We start from the raw sequence: 21,690 nt of genomic DNA, 5'->3' as shown, positions 1-21,690 counted from the left end.
CATAGCAGGGGTGTCAAACTGGTGGCCTGTGGGCTGGATGCGTCATGTGCAGGCCACACCTACCTCAGCTCTGCGAAGGGGAAAAACATTGTGATATGTCATATGACGAGTTTGACACCTGTGACATAAAGGGTCTCTCAGGAATATGCTGCACATCTGATAATCAAAGTAGCTGACATTCGCTCTATGTTGGATTCTAGCTTTAAAGCAAAATGTGTAGAGGTGGTGGGGTTATATCTTGAAAGGAGAGTTTGGGAAGCTGGGGAAGTGGAGAAGGCTCTCTCAGCTGCTAGTTTGGCCACTTGTATCGTAGATACATGCCTTCCTGCCCTGACTTATTAAAGCTGCATGGGAGGGGAGACGGGATTGTGTCTGGGTGATAGTTTACGCCCCTTGAATGAGGGAGTGGTCCAGAAGTGGGTTGCTCCCAGTTTGGCCTGGATCGGGCGAATCGGTAGCGGCAGTGGGAGGCTCCACCCACCCACCTGGACCAGTGTCGTGTGCGCACATGAGCGAACTGGTAGTAAAAAAAATGGAAACCCACCACTTGAGTGGTCCTACCAATTCTTAAAAGAGGCATTGGTGCACCCTCTCCTCAAAGGACCATCGTGTGGCCCAACCACGTTTGACAGTTTCACCCACTCAGCTGGGAGTCTGACGGCTCCAACAGATCACAAGAACAATATCAGAGCTCTGTGTCTGGAAGAGTGCAGTGTTAGGAACAGCTAAGATAATGCACAGAACCCTTAAATTCCCAGGCCATAGACGGCCCAACATTGAGGAAGACACAAACTAGGGTTATAGGGTGAGAATGGTTAGATTTATACACAAGTATAATTAAGTTTCTTAATGAATGTACGAGATAAAAATATTGAAAATGCCTGCAAGCTGAAGAAAATAAACTGAGGAGACAAGATTTTGTATTTTTCAAACGTGAGATTACCTCACAAAAAAGAACTGCGTTGAAGTTTCTAAACGGAAGAGTTGATAAAAATGGGAATTAGTTTAAAATGCAGATTTCCATTCAAGCTTACAATCCTGAAACCACAAGGAGCAGAGAAATCTTAGACTCGTAAGAGTAATATTATACCAGCCTAAATTCAGTTGGAAAGTGTGGTAATATTCTAACACTTTATTACCGGGTTTGTTAGCAAGTAGCCTTATGACTAAGATACAAAATTTAGCAATTGGAAAGGTAACCGCTGTCATCCAGAAAAACATAAATAACACTGATTGGAACAGTTGGGAAATTAGAGGTTGAGTTAATCAAGGAGGAGGTTTTGTAGAATATTTGCAGTTTAAAAAGATCTGTTCTAGGGTTTAAATTTCACCACAGGCAAAGGAGACTCCTGAGGTCAATGCAAGGAAGGGCCTTGGAGATTAAAATAAGCAGACACAGCTGTCCAAGAAAGATTACAGTATGGGTGATAAGAAGGATTCAAACAGAAGCAATAAAAGTGGAAATAAATTACCAAGGTTGAGAAACACTGATGTATACCAATTCCCACTGGGAAATTTCTGTGTAATTTGTGCCCAGGTTATGCTACTGGATATATATTACCTTTGTTCCCTGCCAGTTCACATATTTTATCGCTTTTAAAATCTAGCGTCCCTGCCTTCAAAATAAACTGTCTCCTTCGGTGGAGCAGTGCTAAGAGGTGTGGGGGGGTGGATCTCCTTTCGGGCCTGCCTAACCCCACACTTTTGCTTTCTGCGTCAGCTTCTCCTCCTTCCCATCAGACTTCAGACTTTCATTTTCGTTTTTGAATGCCAGGCGGACTCCGTGATCTGAAAGTGATTGGAAAGCTGGCTTGCTTTGCGCTGGTTGTCCCAAAGGTGCTTTTTTCAAGAGGCAACTGGACTTTCTGGTTTTTCTTGGAAGACGTTTCGCTTCTCGTCCAAGACGCTTCTTCAGCTCTGATTTGCGCTGGTTCGCTTCTCTTCGCCTCTCTCCGGACCGGTGAGGCACTTGGGGGTTGGCCACGCAGAATTAGACTAAGCGAAACGGGAGCTCTGCTCTGCAGGCGCTGGGTGGGGCCGACCCACGATCTGTTTTGGCAGGGGCTCGCGTTTATCTGAAACGCAGCTCGGATAAAACCAGGGGCGCAGAGGATGGTAGCTGCTCCCTTGGTACAAAATGCCTGAAGTATAACCGCCAGCACGGGAGGGAAGGGAGAGGCTCGTTTCTTGCCACTGGGGCGGAGGGGAGGGGAAGGGAGGATCCGGTGGTGACTAGCCTCTCCATTGCCGTCTCCACTGAGAGATTTTTCGACCTTCGGTCAAGGAGACCCAAGCTGCAAAGCCATAACGTGCCTCTGTAGCAGCTATAAAGTTTTGCGTTTCCCGCTATTATGGCAAAATTGGCTGGAATGAAGATAGGAATGGTATTCTGGCTGATTTGCAAGGTCTGGGCTGCACAATCTTGTTTTATAACTTCCTTTCTTACCTGGTTTCTCTACAGCAGGGGTGTCCAAACTTGGGAACTTTAAGACTTGTGGACTTCAACTCCCAGAATTCCCCAGCCAGCATGGCTGGCTGGGGAATTCTGGGAGTTGAAGTCCACAAGTCTTAAAGTTCCCAAGTTTGGACACCCCTGCTCTACAGCTTTTCCAGCTGAAAAACTTTCAAGGCTGTCCTTGCTAACCAATAGAGAAGTCAATGCGAGAACAGGTAGTCCTCGACTTACAGCAGTTCGCTTAGTGACGATTCAAAGTTCCTAGGATGCTGAAAAAAGTGACATGACCATTTTCACACTTACGACTGTTTCAGCATCCCCATGGTCATGTGATTTATATTTGGATAGCAATAGCACTTAGACATATATACCACTTCGCAGTGCTTTGCAGCCCTCTCTAAGTGGTTTACAGAGTCAGTATATTTCCCCCAACAATCGGGATTCTCATTTTACCCAACTGGGAAGGATGGAAGGCTGAGTCAATCTTGAGCCGGTCAGGATCGAACTCCTGGAGTGCGCAGTGATTTAGCCTGCAGTCTTGCATTTTAACCACTGTGCCCACATGGCTCTGTATGCGGGACAACCGACTCATATTGAATCCAACATTTCTATTGTTAAGTGAGACCATTGTTAAGTGAGTTTTGCTCCATTTTAGGACCTTCCTTGCCAAAGTTGTTAAATGAATCATTACAGTTGTTAAATTAGTAACATGGCTGTTAAATGAATCTGGCGTCTCCATTGACTTTGCTTGTTGGAAGATCGCCAAAGGCAAACACATGACCTTGGGACAGTGTAATGGTTATAAATATGAGCTAGTTGCCAAGCATTTAAAGTTTGATCATGGCAGGCTGCAATGGTTGTGTGAGAAATGGTCATATAAGTCACTTTTTTTTCAGTGCCATTGTAACTTTGAATGCTCACTAAACTGTTGTAAGTCGAGGACTACCTGTACTGCTCCAAACCAAAGCAAAGGCCTGGTTAAATATGGCCTCAGCCCAAGTTCCTTTGCTACTCTTGTTTTAAAAGATGGTAAGACATGATCCCAAGCCTGGCCCTGGTTGATTTGAGTATGAATTGAAACTCAGACATGGTTGACGATTAATGAGTGCAGGATGGTTAAATGCCTGTTCACTGCAGGTTGTAATTTGGGTATTCCTGTATTCCACCCATCTGTCAAGATTATGCAAAATCCTTTCCTAATCCTAACATTTACTTTGTTGTTGTTTTTCTGGCCTCTAAAACATGTGGTGCTTGTAGCTTGGCTATCACCTTACAATGGAGACTGGAGGAGGAAGGAGGAAGGACTTGCTGGTAGATGCTTTAGAATGCCTTGAGGAAAGCGACATTAAGAAGTTTAAGTCTAAGCTGCGAGATGTAAAAGTTCCTCGGGGAAAGAATATTCCACGTGGTCGGTTGGAAAATGCAGACCGGTTGGATCTGGTGGAGCTCCTTGTTCAATTCTATGAAGAGAAAGCTGATACACTAATGATAACTATCTTGGAAGACATGGGTTGCAAGAAAATTGCTTCCAATCTCAGCAAAGGTATGGATGTGTTGAACCATAATTAGAGTTGCAACATTTAGCTCCAGAGTGGACAAGAGTATTATAGTATGGACAATCTCTCTAGCTATTGGCTGCACCTTAAGGAAGTTGCACTAAGAGAATACACATTTGAGTGAAGGAAGCAGTGTGACTGCATCTTTCTCTTCCGTAAACATGTTACTTTTCTGGGTCCTGATACCTACCATGCAAAGCCAAGAAAACCAAGAAACTTAAGTTCTAGTCCTGCCTGAGCCGAGGTGGCGCAGTGGTTAGAGTGCAGTACTGCAGGCTACTTCAGCTGACTGCTAGCTGCAGTTTGGCAGTTCAAATCTCACCGGCTCAAGGTTGACTCAGCCTTCCATCCAGGTGGGTAAAATGAGGAGCCAAATTGTTGGGGTCAAAGGGCTGAAACTGTAAACCACTTAGAGAGGGCTGCAAAAGCACTATGAAGCGGTATACACGTATACGTGCTATTGCTATTGCCTGAGTGACTTTGGACCAGTCACTCTCAGCCCTAGTCACTCACAGGCTTGTTGTGAAGAAATTAGTAGGCAGGAGTATTAGGTATATTTGCCGCTGAGAACGAGAAAGAAAGAAAAAAAGAAAGAGGAAAGACATAAAAAAGAGAAAGGAAAGAAATAATGCTAATTAATTTTTGTGTTTCCTTTTCAGAGCTCAAGAATCAAATTCAGGGTATGTGAACATCTCATTATAAGGCATTGCAATTATTTATATAAATGTATATAAACCCTAAGATAAATGCATAATTTTGTCTTTATTTTGGGAGAACAGTTACGGTATTTTAGAGAGCATTTTAGACCTTTGCTAGGGAGAAGAGATCTAAGCTTAATTTTTGCCACATAGCTAACAAATATTAGGGTCTAAGTAAGTCTACTTCTGTATATGATGAATGACACAAGCTCTATAACAGCGGATAGCTCTAGAATATGGTAGATTAAAAAAAACCTATATTAGAATGTGCATATCCCCAGCCTATTCTGAAATATTATAGCAGACAGGCATTACCTCTGCTTCAGGATATTGTTTTTGACAATATGAACAAAACAAAGAAGCACAAAAATTTGTTGGAGCAATCAGTGGTAAATACCAGCAAAAACTGTCCTCTAGAAATATTCGAATCACATAATCTGTTGTGGCTTGCTGACAGCAGATTCGGACAATGAGGAGGTTGGGAAGGAACCTGGGCTAATCCTGGAGTCTGGGGAAGGCTCTGTGTTGGAGGCAAGGTGAAGAAGAGTGGGGAAAGACGAGGCTTGACACACTGAGGAACGTCCAACTCTATTTTATTTGGAATAACAACGAGAAGTAATACAGGAGAGAATCGCCCGTTCCTCTGCCTGACAGCTATTTATACGAAGAGCTGTCAGGCCGAGGAACCAATCAGGGAAACAGATCAGCCCGCCTTCAGCCATGCCGCGCCTGATTGGCTAAGGCGCAGCATGGCTGTTGCTGGCTGACAACAGAGGGAATCCCCGGTCGTATGTCGGGGAGGAAAGGAATATAACACTCCTTCCCCCCCTAGCGAGGACGCATGCGTAACAGTGGAGCATGCGTAGTCGCTAAGATAGGCTGGGCGGCGTCGGACACGCCCCGAACGCCTCAGAACTGGGCAGATCATCGGAGGAGGAGGTGGTGTCCGTGGGAGCTCCTCCCTGAAGGGAGTGGAGCTCCGGGCGCCATCTTGAAGGCCTATCTCAGTTGGAGGTGGAGGCGGAGACTCAGGAGCAGGTAGGCAGGGCCGGGGTGGCGTGGCCGCTGGCGGGCTTGAGTCAGGGAATTTTGAATTGCTATTAGGGAAAGGCTGGCCTGATTGAGGGAAGGCCAATATTGGGTGCAATGGCGGAACTGGTAGCCCAACGGGAGCTGGTACGCTGGAAGGCTGTGGAAGGCGGAAGGCGCCTGGAGCAGTCTCTGTTGGAACTTCTTGCGGCCTGGGCAACGGCCACGGCGGGGGAATCGGGTGCGGCGCCAACCCCAGGGCCTGTGGAGGAATGGCAGAGGCCGACCCTGCAGGGTTGTTGTGTGGATCCGAAGGTTGGCGACGCCTTAACTGATCCACGTGGTGGCGCCAGTCTGCACCATCGGCGGTCCGGACCCTGTAAGAGCAGGGGCCGGTTACAGAAGTGACGGTGGCAGACACCCACTTAAGATCCCCGGAGAAAGCCCTTGCCCAGACTGGATCGCCCTCACGGAAGGAACGGGGAGGGGGTCCCAGGTTGCTCGGCTGTGCCTCAGAATAGGTTGGGTGCAACCTATCTAAGGTGGTCCGCAGGCACCGGCCCATCAGCAGCTCAGCAGGGGTTTTCCCTGACAGTGGACACGGGGTGGAATGCTGAACCAGGAGGTAAGCAGCCACCCTCGTGGGCCAGTCGCCCTTGTCCATTCGTCCAAGGGCATCCTTGGCCGAGCGGACAGCGCGTTCCGCCCGGCCATTGCTGGCCGGATGATAGGGAGCGACTGGGGCGTGCCGGATGCCCTGGGTGGCCAGGAATTCCTGGAACACGGTGGACGCAAACTGAGGCCCATTGTCCGACACAACGACGTCTGGCAAGCCGTGGGTGGCAAACAGGCGCGTTAGTGCTCGGACAGTGGCCTCGGCTGTGGTGGAGGTCATGAGGATGAGCTCCACCCAGCGCGAGTAAGCGTCCACCACGACCAGGAAAACCTGGCCTCGGAAGGGCCCAGCATAATCCAGGTGGAGGCGTGACCATGGGCCGCGAGGAATCTCCCACTCCCGCGGCGGGGCCGCCGGAGGCGCTGGACGGGAGACCTGGCAGGTCGAGCACCTGGCAACCCAGGTAGCTATCTCGTCGTCCAGATGGGGCCACCAAACATAGCTGCGCGCCAGCGCCTTCATACGCGCTATGCCAGGGTGGCCCTCATGGAGGCGAGACAGCACCTGTTCGCGCAGTGTGGGTGGAATGATCACCCTGTCCCCCCACAGGAGGCACCCACTGTGAAGGGACAGCTCTAGCTGCCTGGGAATCCCCGGTCGTATGTTGGGGAGGAAAGGAATATAACACAAGGGAGGGGGCCAGAGCTGTATACCAGTTATCAGCTGCCTTCAGAATCAGACATTAGTGAGGCCTACGAACAGTTGGAGCCTGTTCCCAGTGTGTGCATGCGCAGAGTTGTGAGACAAAGGGAACAGCTAAAGAACAGGGTCAACTTGGGAGTAAGGCCAGAGGTGGACGATGAATGGCCCCTCCCAGAGGAAATAAAAGAGGAGCGAAAGGGGAGTGGAGTTTGCAGGAGACAATTAGTTCACTTAATTGGTTCGTGACTCTCGAGACTCCTTGCCAGGTTTTGCAGATATTGGCCTGTCAGCTCTCCAAGCCAGATAAGGTCCGTGACTGTAAATCCTCCTTTGAAAGACTTTGCTGGATGTGAATGAGCAGAATTCACAGTCAATAAGAGGGTTTTTTCTCATGACAATTAGTTTGCTTCATGCTCTTGGGAAACCTAGGTCAGAACATAATCCCTAGTGCCTAGTCAATGTAGCCTTTGTTAGAAGATACTAAATTGTGGAAGAATGATATAGATGTCTATGAAGAAGCAACCCTGTGAGATGGAGGATCTCTTTTGATAGACCACTTAGTTAGGAACAACAATCATACTAGAATGATGGGGGCCTTCTCTTTTAGATTCTCTTTTCTGGTACTTTCCTAGGTTACAAACAAAAGTATGCCAAATATGTGAAGGAAGAATGCAAAAATATAGAGGAAAGGAACGGTCTGTGTGGTGAGAGCATTCCTTTGAATTCATGCTATACAGAGCTGCTTATTATCAAGAAGCATCGACCCCAAAAGGAGAAGGAGCATGAACTCCTTGCCACTGGCAGAAGGCACCTGCAAATCCTGAGAACTAATAGCGATCATTTATCAATCGTCCTCGAAGATTTATTTGACCCTGATGAATCAGGAATTTCAAAAACAGTGGTGTTGCAAGGACCTGCAGGGATTGGGAAAAGCATGACTGTGCAGAAGATCATGCTGGACTGGGCTGACGGGCAGCTCTATCCCGATATGTTTGATTATGTATTTTGCATTCGTTGCCGGGAATTGAACTTTGCTAAAAAAGCCAGCAGCTTGGCTGAACTTATTGTTGAGCAGTGTCAGGACAGAGACGCCCCAGTGGAAGAAATCTTAGCCCACCCTGAAAAACTGCTCTTTATCGTTGATGGTTTTGATGAGCTTTCTCACTTTTTAGAATCTGAAGGTAACTTGTGTGAGAAGCCTAATTTAAAGATGCCTTTGGAAAGTATTTTAACCAGCCTGCTGAGAAAGATACTCTTGCCAGAGTCCTTCCTCTTGGTCACCACAAGGCCGGGTGCTCTGGAGAGACTGCAGCAATGCTTGAAGTGTCCCAGGTTCACCGAGATCGTCGGCTTCTCTGAAAAAGGTCGCCGTGACTTTTTTTCCAAGTTCTTCGAAGAGGAGAAGAAAGCCGACATTGCCCTGAGATTCATTGAAAATACGGTTGCAGTGTCCACCATCTGCTTCATCCCAATGGTGTGCTGGATCATTTGTTCTGTGATTAAGATAGAACTGGAAACTGAAGATGAGATGGCAGGCACCTTGGATACCACAACAAAAGTGTTTTTGCAGTTTTCTCATATTCTTCTTAGGCATGATAATCCCAGATGGAAAACCTCCCCTCAAAAGGAGCTCAGAAAACTTTGTTCTTTGGCCAGAGCTGGCATCATGCAACAAAAAATCCTCTTTGAAGAGCAGGATCTCAAAGAACATTGCTTGGATGTTTCAACTCTTAAGGATCTCTTTTTAGAGAAAAGAGCTTTCAGGGCAGGTCTGGGCAGGCGCAGTCTCTACAGTTTTTTCCATCTCTGTTTCCAAGAGTTTTTTGCTGCCATGTGGTATATACTGCCAGCGGAGTCAGCGGAAGAGATGGATCACGTTATGGCCGACTTGCAGAGAGTATTGTTTGAATGGGAGATGCCAAATAATCAACATTTTGCCCTAACTGTATGTTTCATATTTGGCCTGACAAATGAAAAGACACACGTCTTCTTTGAGCAAACCTTGCAATGCAAGATTTCTGACCTTGTAAAGCCTCTCTTATTACAGGAGGCAGAAGAAGTAGCTGTTAAGAAGCTCGTTCAAAAACGCTATTTCCTGCTGAATTTTTTTCACTGCTTGTTTGAGAGCCAGGAGCCAGAATTCGCAAAGCGTGTGATGCCTCACTTCCAAATTGTTGACTTTTCCTTCAAAACGCTGTCCGTGTTAGACTGCAAAGTTTTGGCGTTTTGTCTGCAACATAGTACAATTGAGGATCATTCCCTTATCTTAAATGCCTGCAGGTTGCAATCTCATCACATCAAGGCTTTGGCTCCAGGAATTAAGAACTGTACAACTCTAGAGTAAGTGATCCATTCTTTCCCTTTTCCAAATTTTAATTAAAACTGAAACTGAGATTTTAAAGAGTTTTTCAAGTTTTGATCCTGCCTTTGCTAATTGTGCTGCCTTCTCACATTTTGAAAGAATCATTTATGATTTTGTTCTGCAGAATTATTATATACACAACAGTGTGAAAGCACAGCTGACACTTCTTTATCTGGTGTTGACCTCCATACTCACTGAGTTCTTCCCAAGATGTCGTAATATATCAGCATAATATATGAGCACATCCAAGCAGTGTGGCCTCTTGTAATTGACAGATGGAAATTTTGTCAATGTGCAGATTTTGTGAGTGCTGTCCAAGATTTTTTTGGTATGGTACACAGTGTGCCAATAACCACTGGGGCCATCACAGTTTACACCATAATATTTTAACTTCAATTAATACTTTGTGATCTCTTCCAGTACTTTATCTTCTATTCTATCCTGTGGTATTGCTACATCAATTATCCACTTTCTTCTTTTTAACCACATTGCAGGTTTGGAGATAACAAACTTGGAAACTCAGGAGTGAATGTTCTCTGTACCATTCTGAAGCAACTGGGTTGTAATTTGGCTAATTTAACGTGAGTAATAAGGGAGCAAAGGCACATCTAAACAGTTGAGTGCATATTTTGTCTTGGAAGAATTGGGTATCCTTATCCATTCTGATCTAGCAGCCAATTGGGTAAAATTCTAAAGCACCATATTTTTCAGACTATAAGATGCACCGGAGTATAAGACGCACCATGATTTTGAAGAGGTAAATTTTTAAAAAGTTTTTGCATTCTGCAGGCCTGCCAAGCACTCTGCACCCATCATTTTTTGAAAAAAGGGGGGCATGCAGAGTTTGGGAGGCTTGTAGAGTGCTCCTAGAGGCAGGGGGGGCAAAAACTAGCAAATATCAGCTCATTTTTCACAAAAACGGTCCATTTTTTGCAAAAAAAAGAGAGGGGGGATGCAGAGCTTTGGGAGGCTCTTAGAGTGCTCCTGGGGGGTGGGGTGGGGGCAAAAACAGCCCAGTTGTTTGCTCTTTTTTGCCTTCCCCAGCCCTCAGAAGCACTTTACAAGCCTCTCAAACCCTCTGCACGTCCATTTTTGCAAAGGGAGTGGGGTTTTGGTAGGCCAAAAATGCTGTCTTCAGTGTATAAAATGCACCCAAATTTTCACCCTCTTTTTTGAGGGGAAAGGGTGTGTCTTGTACTCCAAAAAACACAGTAACTAATTAGGCATTAGTTAGTTAGAACTAATGTTCAGAACAGCCAATTGATCAATGTGACTGGTGAAGTGCAAGGCAGGGGGACGAGAGGATGAGTCATTCCTAGAGAACTCCAAGGCAGCAAACAACCACTAAAAACATACAATGATCAATGATCATCTTCAATTCCAGGCTACCCCTCAAGGCCTGCCCTCCGTCAACTGAGATAAATGAATTCTTTGCTTGGATGTTTGCTTTCTGCTGCTTACAATTTTTTTTACCAATGTTCCTCTTAAGCAGGGTGAAGCATAGCTTAATGAGGAAGTCTAGGCATTTCTTGTGCTGAATCTTCAAGTCTTTTTTGACTACATGATGTCCACAGGAGCTTATGGATTTTTCCTCATTTAGTAATATATGACATGTGATAGTTCTGTATATGGTTCTATGTTGGTACAAGCCTCAATGTTATGAGATGGACTGTATTTTTCTCATAGGTTCCCGGGGAAGTATTTTGAACAGTTTTATGCATCGGGATTTAATAATGACTCTAATCATCAATAGGACAGTACTGGGGGGTGGGGTATATTTTTTGTGGGATCTCTACATTTTAGCCTGGGAGGGGATCAATAACATTAACTGCCTACTTGGCTTCACAGTGAGTATAAATGACAAGGTGATTTCCACCACCACCCCGAATTTAATTGATATACACCAACACCATGCATTTATTACTTAAGGGTTCCAGCTAGATAATGTTGGTGCTGGCTTGTATCTGTGGTAACATTTGTTGAATCAAGTCTAAGGCATAAGGCAATATTCAGACCAGGAAGGCTCTGTCACATCAGCCAAGGGTTAATTGAAATATAATTGGTTAAAGTGAGATAGGGGGTGGAGAGTACCATCTGTAATAATTTGTTTCTCACACACACGTACCTGAATCTATGTGTGTATTCTGATTTTGTTATCAAAAATGATTGAGCAAACTTGTAATGTGGCTTCTAATTTTCTCTTTGCCAGACTTGATCGCAATTACCTCACAGATGCTTGTGCCCAAGAGCTTTGTGCTGTTCTCAGAGCTAGTCACAAACTTTACGATTTAAATCTTGAAGATAACTCCTTCACGGAGAAATCTATCCCATTCATCCAAGACTTGATGAAAAATTGTACCACCTTGACTATTCTACAGTGAGTATTGATACAGCTGGAAGACAACATTTGGCTTGCCTTCTGGGAAGTGGATAATATTCTTCTGCAATTGTAGGTACCGAGACCTACTGGAATGTTTGCATTGGTTATCCTGTGGTACCATTGGGTTAAGTATTACAAAGAGTGGAAGACTCAGTTACAGTGGTAATGGGATCATTGGAAGACTGGATTAGGGACACATCATGATGGAGAGAATTTATCCTGATCACGGCAGGAAATCCTATACCCCTCCAGACAAGTGATTTCCAGTCTTTTGTTGAAAACTTCCAGGGATGGAGTACCCATAACTTCTGGGAGCAAGCTTGTCCACTGATTAATTGTTCTCAGGAAATGTCTCCTTAGTTTTAGGTTGGATCTTTCTTTAATGATCTTCCACCCATTACTTCTTGTCCTGCCCTCAAGTTCTTTGGGGAATAAATTCCAGTACCTTCAAGTTCTGAAAAGACTGCTGCCATAACATCCCTAGTCCTTCCCTTCTTTAGGCTAGATAATCCTCTTAGTCACAAAGGTTCACACTGATCAAAAATGTGAAAATGGAAGAAATAAAATGCCATGTTTGGAAAAATCAAAAGTTAACAAAAGAACCACATTTGTTAAGTTGTTAACAATTATACATCAGGGCTGAGTTTCCTTTGAGGTATACAGTATTTAAACTATGGGAAACTGAGAAGGGTGCAGATTGCAAGAGGGAGAAACAGAGAATAGCCTAATGGAATATAGGCTCCTTCATCCTTCCTAAATACATATGTGCAGCATGACATTGCCACCCATGAGCCTTTTTCCAAAATTCTCATTTGAAATAAGGTATATTGCAACTTTTCCTTCATGAAATTGATTGAAACCTAGTCTAGTAGGTTAAAGTACCACTAAGGCCAATTAGAGATTGCATGGCAATCCACACAGGTAGTCCTCAATTTACAACCAATTGTTTAGTGACTGTTTGAAATTACAACGGGACTGAAAAACATAACTTATGACTGGTTCTCAGACTTATGACCATTGCAACATTCCCATGGACACATGATTCAAAGTTGGGCTGTTGTCAACTGGAATGTATTTATGACAGTTGCACTCTCCCGGGTCACGCGATCACCATTTGCGACCTTCTTAGCTGACTTCTGACCAGCAAAGTCAATGGAAGAAAGCAGATTCACTTAATGACCACATGATTCACTTAATTGCAGTGATTCACTTAAAAACTGTGGCAAAAACAGTGATAAAATGGACTGTGACTCACTTAACTCTCTTGCTTAGCAACAGAAATGTTGGGCTTAGTTGTGGTCATAAGTCAAGGACTACTTGTACCAAACCCTGGCCTCATCTCCAGCAGTTTATTATACTTTCTGTTTTTGTTTCTTTTTAGTTTGCATTCAAATAGCTTTAATGAAAGAGGACAAAGATGCCTGAATCTGCAAGCCAAGAAGATAAGTGAATCTGAACGTGGCTTTTTGTTATGGATATGACTGTATTCACTCATGGCAGCTGCAGCACAAAAAGCAATCCTTCGAGAACATTTTCAAAGAGGTATTGCCACAGGTTTAGCCACAGGTTTATACCAATTTGTTGTTGAAAACAATTTTCAGACAAAAACGTTGATAGGAATGATCATTAGTGTTTTATCATATTGTGGCATATTGCTTCCCAGGAAATAACTTTCTTTGAAAAACATTAAATATCTCCTAATATTTAGGGAAATGGCAAAACCATTTGACCAAACTTTTAACCATTGATTCTAATCCAAAGATGCTTTTTCAAGAGGCAACTGGACTTTCTGGTTTTTCTTTGAAGACATTTCACTTCTTATCTGAGAAGCTTCTTCAGCTCTGAATAGATACTAAAAGAAATATTTGTATTATAATATCACTAAAGTTGATTTTATTTAGATGTATTGTCAAGGTCCCTATTTGCGGCCAATTTACCCTATAGTATTGTAGGAAGTTATCACCTAGCCCTCTCCCAGAAAAATGAAATATCCTAGGAAATATTGAAAAGGCAGAATATTATATTTTCCTGGATGTGAAAAAGGGAGAAACACATTTTACACAAAGTAAATTCCTACAGCTTCCAGCCCATCCCCACTTTATCAATGGGCCATTAAGAAGGCCAAGCTAGTCCACTTTACATAATAAAGAGTTCTCCCCTTCAGCTCCAGGGGGGATGGCAATGAAGGCAGGATAATATTGCCTTTTACTCAACTGACCACATGGCATCTAAACTCAATCAAACCTGGATTCAAAACTCAGCAGCCTAGAGGGTTGCCCTTGCATGGGCCCATGTGAGTCTGGCAACCAATCAGAATACATTTCTTACACAGGAACAGGAAACAGATAGGTGGGGCAGAACAGATTATAAAAATCCCTGCAAGCCCTTCTTCACCCCTTCTCTTCCCTTCTCTTCTTCTCCATCAACATTGAAGCATGTGATCACCTTTTCTGTTCAGGGCTCAAGCCATGTGGTCCTGTCCACCATTAAACCATCTTTCCAAGCAGCCTCCATGTCTCCAGTGTCTTTTTCCCCACTTGGAGCCGAACCCAGAAGGACATTTCTCCCAACAGTATGTTAATTATAAGTATCTAGTAAATGACTTTATTACACAACTGGAGGTTCCTGTGAAATGTTAATTCTAAATAAAGCAATCTAAGAAGAACAGTTTTCTCAATATTGCATTATTTAAATTGTATTTGTTCCAGTTATTTCTCTGTTTAATTGAGTACATGTATGATTATACCCGCTGAAGTCAGCTGCCAATGAGGAAAATTTGAAATTGAGCTGCTTAGCATATTAATCCACCAAAACTAAAATTATATAGATAAAAAGCAAGGAGAGAGTTAATTTCACAGAGATGAGTATAACCTACTAGCAGAGAGATAGATCAGAACATCATAGCACATTAGGGTATTTTATAATAGATTGTCTCTAATGTGTAGGATTTAAATTTCCAATATAAAAATAAGCAATTATATCATAACCTCATATTAGTCATCTCTTTGCCAGATTTAGTGATCACCTGCAAAAGTGAACAACAGCTGTCTGCCTTTAATCAACAATTGTCAATTATTTTTTTCTGAGAGATAATCTGTCTTTAAATAGAATGATATAAAGGAATGTTAAAGTGCTTCAGATAGCAAAACCTGCCTGTTTTCATAGAACCCTGGATGCTGGCTTGTTGAGAGAATTTCAACATTATATAACACTTTTAAAATTCCCATATCCACTATTCCCCCCTCCCACTGTCTGTTACCTCTGACAGCAAGGAATGGAGAGAGTTGCTTGGGCATTTTACTTTGCTTCAGTTGCCCAAATAAGATTGGTGACTTCGCAGCAAGAAGAAAGGATCAACTGGCTTGAAGTAGGAATATGTTTTAGGCTTATTTCAATAAAATTATCTTTTAAAAAAAAGTTAAGTTGGTTCTCTGTGAAAAAGTCTGCCTCTTCTTTTAAGACAAAAAAACCACACATCTCAAATTGTTTGAAAAGTTCCTTTCCCATTACAATCAAGAAGAACAATATCCATGTAGCTCTTTTTTCCATTTGCTGTTCTTGCCATGGAAATCCTATTTATCGTTGTTCCGAGTTCACAGAATTCCACTGTTTTGTATTCCAAGATACATGTCTAATACAGCTTTAGTTTCCACAAGATCAAGAATAAATCAATTCATCACTCAACTCAAGAGCATTTCACTTTCCTCTTATTATGATCCTGCTATTCTATTTTCTTTGGTTTGATTTGAGGTAAAAGAGGTGATGCTCTTGTTCCTTCCGCTATACTTTAAAGGAGAAAATTGTCAACAACACGTTAGGAATTTCCTGGAGGTGGAGGTAGGGGAAAATCAACATAGATTTTTTTCTAAGACAATCTGTCCCCAACCGGGTCGTTCAGATATTCCAGTGATGCATGTATTGCTACTATAATTTAATTAATCAACTTTGCTCGGAGTGATCCTCATTTTTCTCTTTCCTAACATTATACCAGAAATATAATAAATTGAGCCTGGTCAGAAACCCAGATAGTTCCCCCCTCCTCATAATTTTCATAACAGTTTGAACCATAAACTTAGAAACTATAATGGCATACATTACACCAAAACCTAACAACCATGTTATGGTCTGGTTTACATCATAAACGAAGCCATCAGTATGAACTATACAATACAGGATGCCATGATGTACTTTGTGGTGAAACGTGTGAATTCAGCCACTGTGGTTTAAATGTTTTATCATTTAGCATACTCAACAGACCAAGCTTAATTAGGTTCACACAACATACTAAGCCATAAAGTGAGGTCTCTTTTCATTTAGCCAGTACAAAACAAAAGACAAGTGTGGACAGGGCTAATAATTTAGATTAAAATAACCATCTCACTTTTCACTTGTTTCACTCATGAAATATAATTTGTGAACCAGCCACTAAGATTTGCTTTTCTTCTTTAAGTAGCAAACATCCATAGGCGATCATTTATGAGCTCTGGAAGGTTAGAATATATTGGGGGGGACGGGACTTACTTTTCTTACCCTGATGACAAAACTCTGATAGAAAATTTATGACATTGTGCTGCTGTCCGATGGTCACTCGGATTATTCCAGACATTAGGCGGGATCCTTTTTTACGTGCTCAGGTAACGCGTCTCGAATGATCAGTCTACCGCCACGGGAACTAAAAGCCAAGCATTTTGGGGAAGCGAGAGCATCGTCTGCTAGCGAGCGGCAGAGAAGCCCGGGGTTCTCCCCGAGGAGGCAAGGGAGAAGGGTCAGACCCGGCCGCGGCGGTGTGCAGGGCTCTCTGCTACTTGCTCGCGGGAGATCAAGCCGGCTCTCGAGGGCGGCGCTGCCAGTAGAACGAGGGAATCCACCCGCCCAGCCACTGCGGTTCTGTCGCCGCTTGGTGTGTCCCAGCTGGCGCTCCGTAGCAGGGCGGATGTTGTGAGGAACCGCTGCCGGCGGGGCTTGGCGAGGGAGCCAGGCGTGCGGTGGAGGCGGCGGTGAGTAGTGGCAGCGCTGCTTGGCTCCGGGGTGCGGGCGAAGCCACTGCCGAAGGGGCGGCTGCCGTCGAGACGCGGCTCGGGCGGCTGCGACTAGGCCCGGGTGGCGGGTCAGCTGGGGAGGCAGAGAAAAGCACGGCTCTGCCCTGTTCTCCCGCTCGCCTTTAAAAAGAGGGAGAAGCCAACCCGGCTTGCCAGCCACGCGCGGGGAAGGCGGTGGGGCGCTTCGGGTGCTCGGTGGGAAGCTGGCCGCGCGGCAGGGAGGCTCCCGGTGGGCAGTCCGAGGCGAGGCTGCCTGCTGCATCGGTCCTGCCCTTGGCGTGAAGCCGGCCGAGGGAGGCCTTTTTCGGAGAAGAGTTGCAGGCGAAGAAGGCTGTTCCTCTTCTTCTGCCCCACAAATCTGCAGCCTAGTGAATGTCTTCCTTTGCGCCTTCGCTTTCTCCAGTTCCTGGCGTGCTAGTGGCACCCGGGAGACCGACTCTCGTGTGAAAAACGTGCCTCATTTGTGTCACCTTCCCAGGGTAGCGTGGGAAGAACCCCCCAAAAAAGTACCTTGTGGCTCTCCCTTCCATGGAAAAGAAGCTTTTCAGTGTGATCTTGAAGGGTATTAACTTCGTGGGTATTCATGCCCATCGAATTTAGTGGGAAGTCATCTGCTCGTTGCACCTTAATCTTAAATTGATTTTAAGGCTTTGATTTCAAGTAAGCACTGTCTATTTCAGAGTGGAGTTCCTTACCAATAATAGGTATGGATGAGGTTGATCACCAAGCCGGAGTTTGGAGGACAGCAAACCTCCCAGTAGTAGAAGGGGCAACTGAAATCGGGCAAAAGGTCATGGACTGTGGCAGGTGTTTCAATGCAAGGCTGATAGCTGATTTTTTTCTTGTTTTTTTTTTCTTGTTATTATGAACATAATCCTATACTTGCAACCTTCCACATTATTTGGAAACCAAAATTATTGCAATATTATGCAGGTTGATTGCAGTAATATTTCCAAACCATAGTTGTGATTTTGGAACCCATTTCCATGTGCCAAGGCTAAATGTCATATGAATTGATAAAAATTGATACAATTCTGTGGATTTTCAGCTATTCAAACCGATTTAAGCATGGCTCCTTTCCCCTAGTTTACATTTATTTTGGTAGTAAACGACTGACACAGTGAGGCCAGAAGTTAAGGTTGGGATTAATTTTTTAAAAAATTAATGTATTCACATTATTCAATTTGAGTTGCTATTCATATAACTGCTGATAGGCAGAAATAAGTCTTAACTGAACTTAATAGTAAGGACATCTTGAATAGACACCTAACCTATCTTGTACAGTGTATTATTTCATGCTTTGGTCAACTAAATGCCAATGCAAAGCCCATCATGATGTAAGACAGAGAGTACAGAATTCTCTTGCAGTTGTCCCCCACTAATCAACCTTCACATGTTTCTCAGCTGTGCTTACCATAAGAAACTATTACTGATAGCATATATTCTCCATGAATTTCATTAAGGTCTTTCATAGTGATCCTAATGTTTATGTTACAGTATCTAACATTAACCCTTCTTGAACTGTATTGTGTGAAGAAATACTACTTTTAATGTGTCCAGAATACATATCAATCTTTTTAATGATCAAGGCTTTTACTGTAGGAAAGTGGATTCTACTATGTCATGAATACAGTAAACCATGGATTCTACTGTAGGGAAAAGTGCATAAAAGGCAGTCAAAACTGAGTCAAAGGCTCATATTTTCACCAGCTGAGTCTTAGCCTAGTTTTTTACATTATGCTTCACTCAGCATGTGGATATATATTAACTGTTTATTAATGTTGCCAAAGTTACTTTTTGTGCTGTGTTGTGAAGGCAACATTGAATTACTGTATATGCTTATGTCTGTTATTGAATGAGGATAAAAGTTAGTTGCTTTTGTGTTGTGTAAGTTTAAACAAAGATGATGATGGTCTAAATGAGATGTGTTTGGAATTTGAAATATCCTTGCTTCATATTGTGAGACAGTGTTGTTAGGATGTTGTATGGAGACTTCACATCCATAAACATTTGCGAGACAAATATTCTTGAAACATATGGTTATATGTCTGTACTGAGAATGGATCTAGATATATAACAAATACAACTCTGAGTATAATCTATTGCTTACATGTTCTATTAAAAGCATTACTTTGAATAATGAAGAATAATGAATATCATATTTTTCTCTTATTGGCTGTTTGGTACCTATTGCCTATTATATACAGTGTATGTATGTATGTATGTATGTATGTATGTATGTATGTATGCATGCATATAACATTCTTCTCATTTTTTTCTGGAATATGCTTTTCCCCAACTTTTTATTCTCATCATTTTAATAAACCTATATTTAAATCACAGGTTTTTTGTAAAATATTTGCTACTATATGTTTAAATTTTCATTTTTGTTGTTTTACTAGGTCTGCTAGCAAATTTTTCATTTTTAATAATCTGTTCTATTTGTATTAAATGAAGTAACTTAAAAGTTATGAGTTTATTTTCCATCCTAGCTACCAATTCTTATTTGAGAGAGGGGCGGTCTAGAAATTCAATAAAGTTAAAGTTAAGTCTAGATGCTCCAAACTGTTTTTAAAAACATTACTTGTTTTTCTTACATTTTTATAGCAAATTCTTAGAAATGGATTTTCATTTGTTTCTGCATGTCAGAAAGTGTTATCTGGAAAATGACAGTGAAATAAAATGCAAAAGTATGTTTTTCTTTATGTTATGCTCAGTAGTTTTGTTTGGAGCATTAAAATATTTGATAGCAGTTTTCCTACAAATGTTACAATTTTTAATTTATTTCATGTTTTATCTTTGAAGTTAGTGACATTAATACTGTCCTGAACTATGACATCAAGAGGTTCTGGCACAGCATTTCCTCGGAAGAATTACAGGTTAAGCACCGAGTCTGAAAAGTCCAAAGTTGCAGGTAGGAGCAGTACTGTGGATTCTGGGGAGAAGTCACTAATCTTGTGGGTTTCTTTTGGTTCCAAGTCAATTATATAAAGGTCAAATACAAAAATATATATTTTATTTGCGATCTGTTTGGAAGGTCAGCTAAAATGATAAATCTTTAGTAGAAAAAAAAAATCCCAGCTTGCAGAAAAAGTAATCAGGTTCAAAAAAAACATCTATTTTTTAAACTAGTCATTAAGGAGGAAGTTTTAGAAAACATACTGATTTGTATAGCTTACTTTCCAAATTGTGTAAATATACTCTCATTAGTTGGATATTAAATATAATGGTAATTACTTGATTGTGACCTATAAAGCCCTACATGGCATGTGGCTAGGCTACCTACAGAACTGGTTTTTTCCCACCCATCAGGTAAGGAAGGTATGTTGCAGACTCCATCAGTTAAAGAATTCCAACTGGCAGAGTCTAGGAAGAGAGCCTTCTCTGCCCTTGCCCCTGCCCTCTGGAATCTTCCCCCCACTCTCCTGTCCTTCCGTAAAGGAGTTTAAATAGACTCTGCAGCCTCTTGTGGAGGGCTCAAAGGAGGATGCAGCCATGGTGCTGGTTGGCGCTCTGAGAGCCCTCCCTTTGCCTTCTTAACCAATTTGTAACAGATTTAATCTTGCCTCCTTTTAATTGGAAACTTTCTAAATGTTTACTTTTTATATACTATTTTTACATTTTAAGATTTATCGTAAATCACCTAAGAGTACAATAACCATGTTTCCCAAAAATAAGACTGGGTCTTATATTAATATTTACTCCAAAAGATGCATTACAGCTTATTTTCTGCTTAGGTCTTATTTTGGGGGGAAATATGGTACTAAATGTGTTCATCTGGTTGATGATCTTAACTTTGGGCTTATTTTGGGGATAGGACTTAAATTATGAGCATCCTGAAAAACCGTGCTAGGGCTTATTTTCCGGCTGGGTCTTCTTTTCGGGGAAACAGGGAAGATGTTACTAAGGGCAATGGGCGGTTAAAAAATCAATCAATAAATTCCTTGTCAAAGAGCATTGATAGAAATTGTTTTCAGTCTGGAAGAAAACATTCTTCTTAATTCTTCATTCACATAAATATAGAAGATCTTGTAGTTTTAATTAAGTAAGCCTATACTTAGAAATAGTTGTAGACATTTAAGGACAAGACTTAATGAATGGGTTTGAGATTATTTGATGCAGCATATAGAGTTAGGCAGTTCATTCAGCTCTATCCTAGTTTGTCTGAAATTGGAAGTCATGCAGGAAAACTGTATTATACTCTGTTTTAAATTGTAAAAAATAAATAAATTCAACTAGAAAGTATTTGTCACACCTTTGAGAGTGACATTTAGTATCTTTGAGGTATTATCTGACTTGGATTTTGTTACTTGTCATAGGAATAGTGAACAGCAAGCTCCTGAATGATTATCTTCATCGTATTTTTCCCAGTGCTGATGGAACTCAACCTTCTGCTGCATGCAGGTAGTAGCTTCTTAATTTACTAAATGCCAAGCAAATTATACTATTTGAATGTGACTGATGAGTAAACCTTTTAGCAGGAAGAGTTCAGTGCTGACATCATATCAAACAGATCTATAATCTCCTTTATATATTATATACAAGTATCAGTGGTGGGTTTCAAAATTTTTTGGAACCTACTCTATGGGTGTGGCCTGCTTTGTGGGAGTGGCTTGCTGGCCATGTGACTGGGTGGGAGTGGCTTGCTAGCCATGTGACTGGGTGGGAGTGGCTTGGCAGTCATGTGACTGGGTGGGAGTGGCCAAGACAATGCCACTGAATTCTTTGCCCCAATGGATGAACTACAATAAGATTAAAATAAGTACAAAAATAAATAATATTAACTGCAAAAGAAATAAAACAACATTGGACTCAATTGTGGTTGTAAGCTGAGGACTACAGGTAACAGAAGG

At 42.5% G+C, this 21,690-nt stretch overlaps 2 protein-coding genes across 4 annotated transcripts in view; both read left to right on the top strand.

Annotated features, from left to right (window-relative positions):
* The first annotated feature begins 1,750 nt into the window (after window positions 1–1,750).
* On the top strand, window positions 1,751–15,956 carry LOC309385838 (NACHT, LRR and PYD domains-containing protein 3-like). The gene is made up of 7 exons (XM_081940596.1): window positions 1,751–1,960; window positions 3,713–3,998; window positions 4,671–4,691; window positions 7,689–9,396; window positions 9,913–9,999; window positions 11,628–11,795; window positions 13,180–15,956. The coding sequence occupies exons 2-7, from the start codon at window positions 3,731–3,733 to the stop codon at window positions 13,277–13,279; spliced, it is 2,352 nt and encodes a 783-aa protein (XP_081796722.1). The 5' UTR covers window positions 1,751–1,960; window positions 3,713–3,730; the 3' UTR covers window positions 13,280–15,956.
* Window positions 15,957–16,466: 510 nt separating this feature from the next.
* The window catches only part of RNF123 (ring finger protein 123), a 96,038-nt gene continuing 90,814 nt past the window's right edge, over window positions 16,467–21,690 (top strand). For 2 of the 3 annotated variants that reach the window (XM_081937309.1, XM_081937307.1), the window contains exons 1-3: window positions 16,467–16,795; window positions 19,643–19,751; window positions 21,157–21,241. In XM_081937309.1, coding sequence (XP_081793435.1) covers window positions 19,670–19,751; window positions 21,157–21,241 — 167 coding nt within the window. In that variant the 5' untranslated portion in view covers window positions 16,467–16,795; window positions 19,643–19,669. Of the gene's footprint in view, window positions 16,796–16,829; window positions 17,206–19,642; window positions 19,752–21,156; window positions 21,242–21,690 lie in introns of those variants that run through there. The other variant, XM_081937308.1, reaches the window with a different exon arrangement.

This window comes from Natrix helvetica, assembly GCF_964273705.1.
Source record: "Natrix helvetica genome assembly, chromosome: 1".
NCBI classification, from domain to species: domain Eukaryota; kingdom Metazoa; phylum Chordata; class Lepidosauria; order Squamata; family Natricidae; genus Natrix; species Natrix helvetica.
This window is presented reverse-complemented; position numbering and strand designations above follow the sequence as displayed.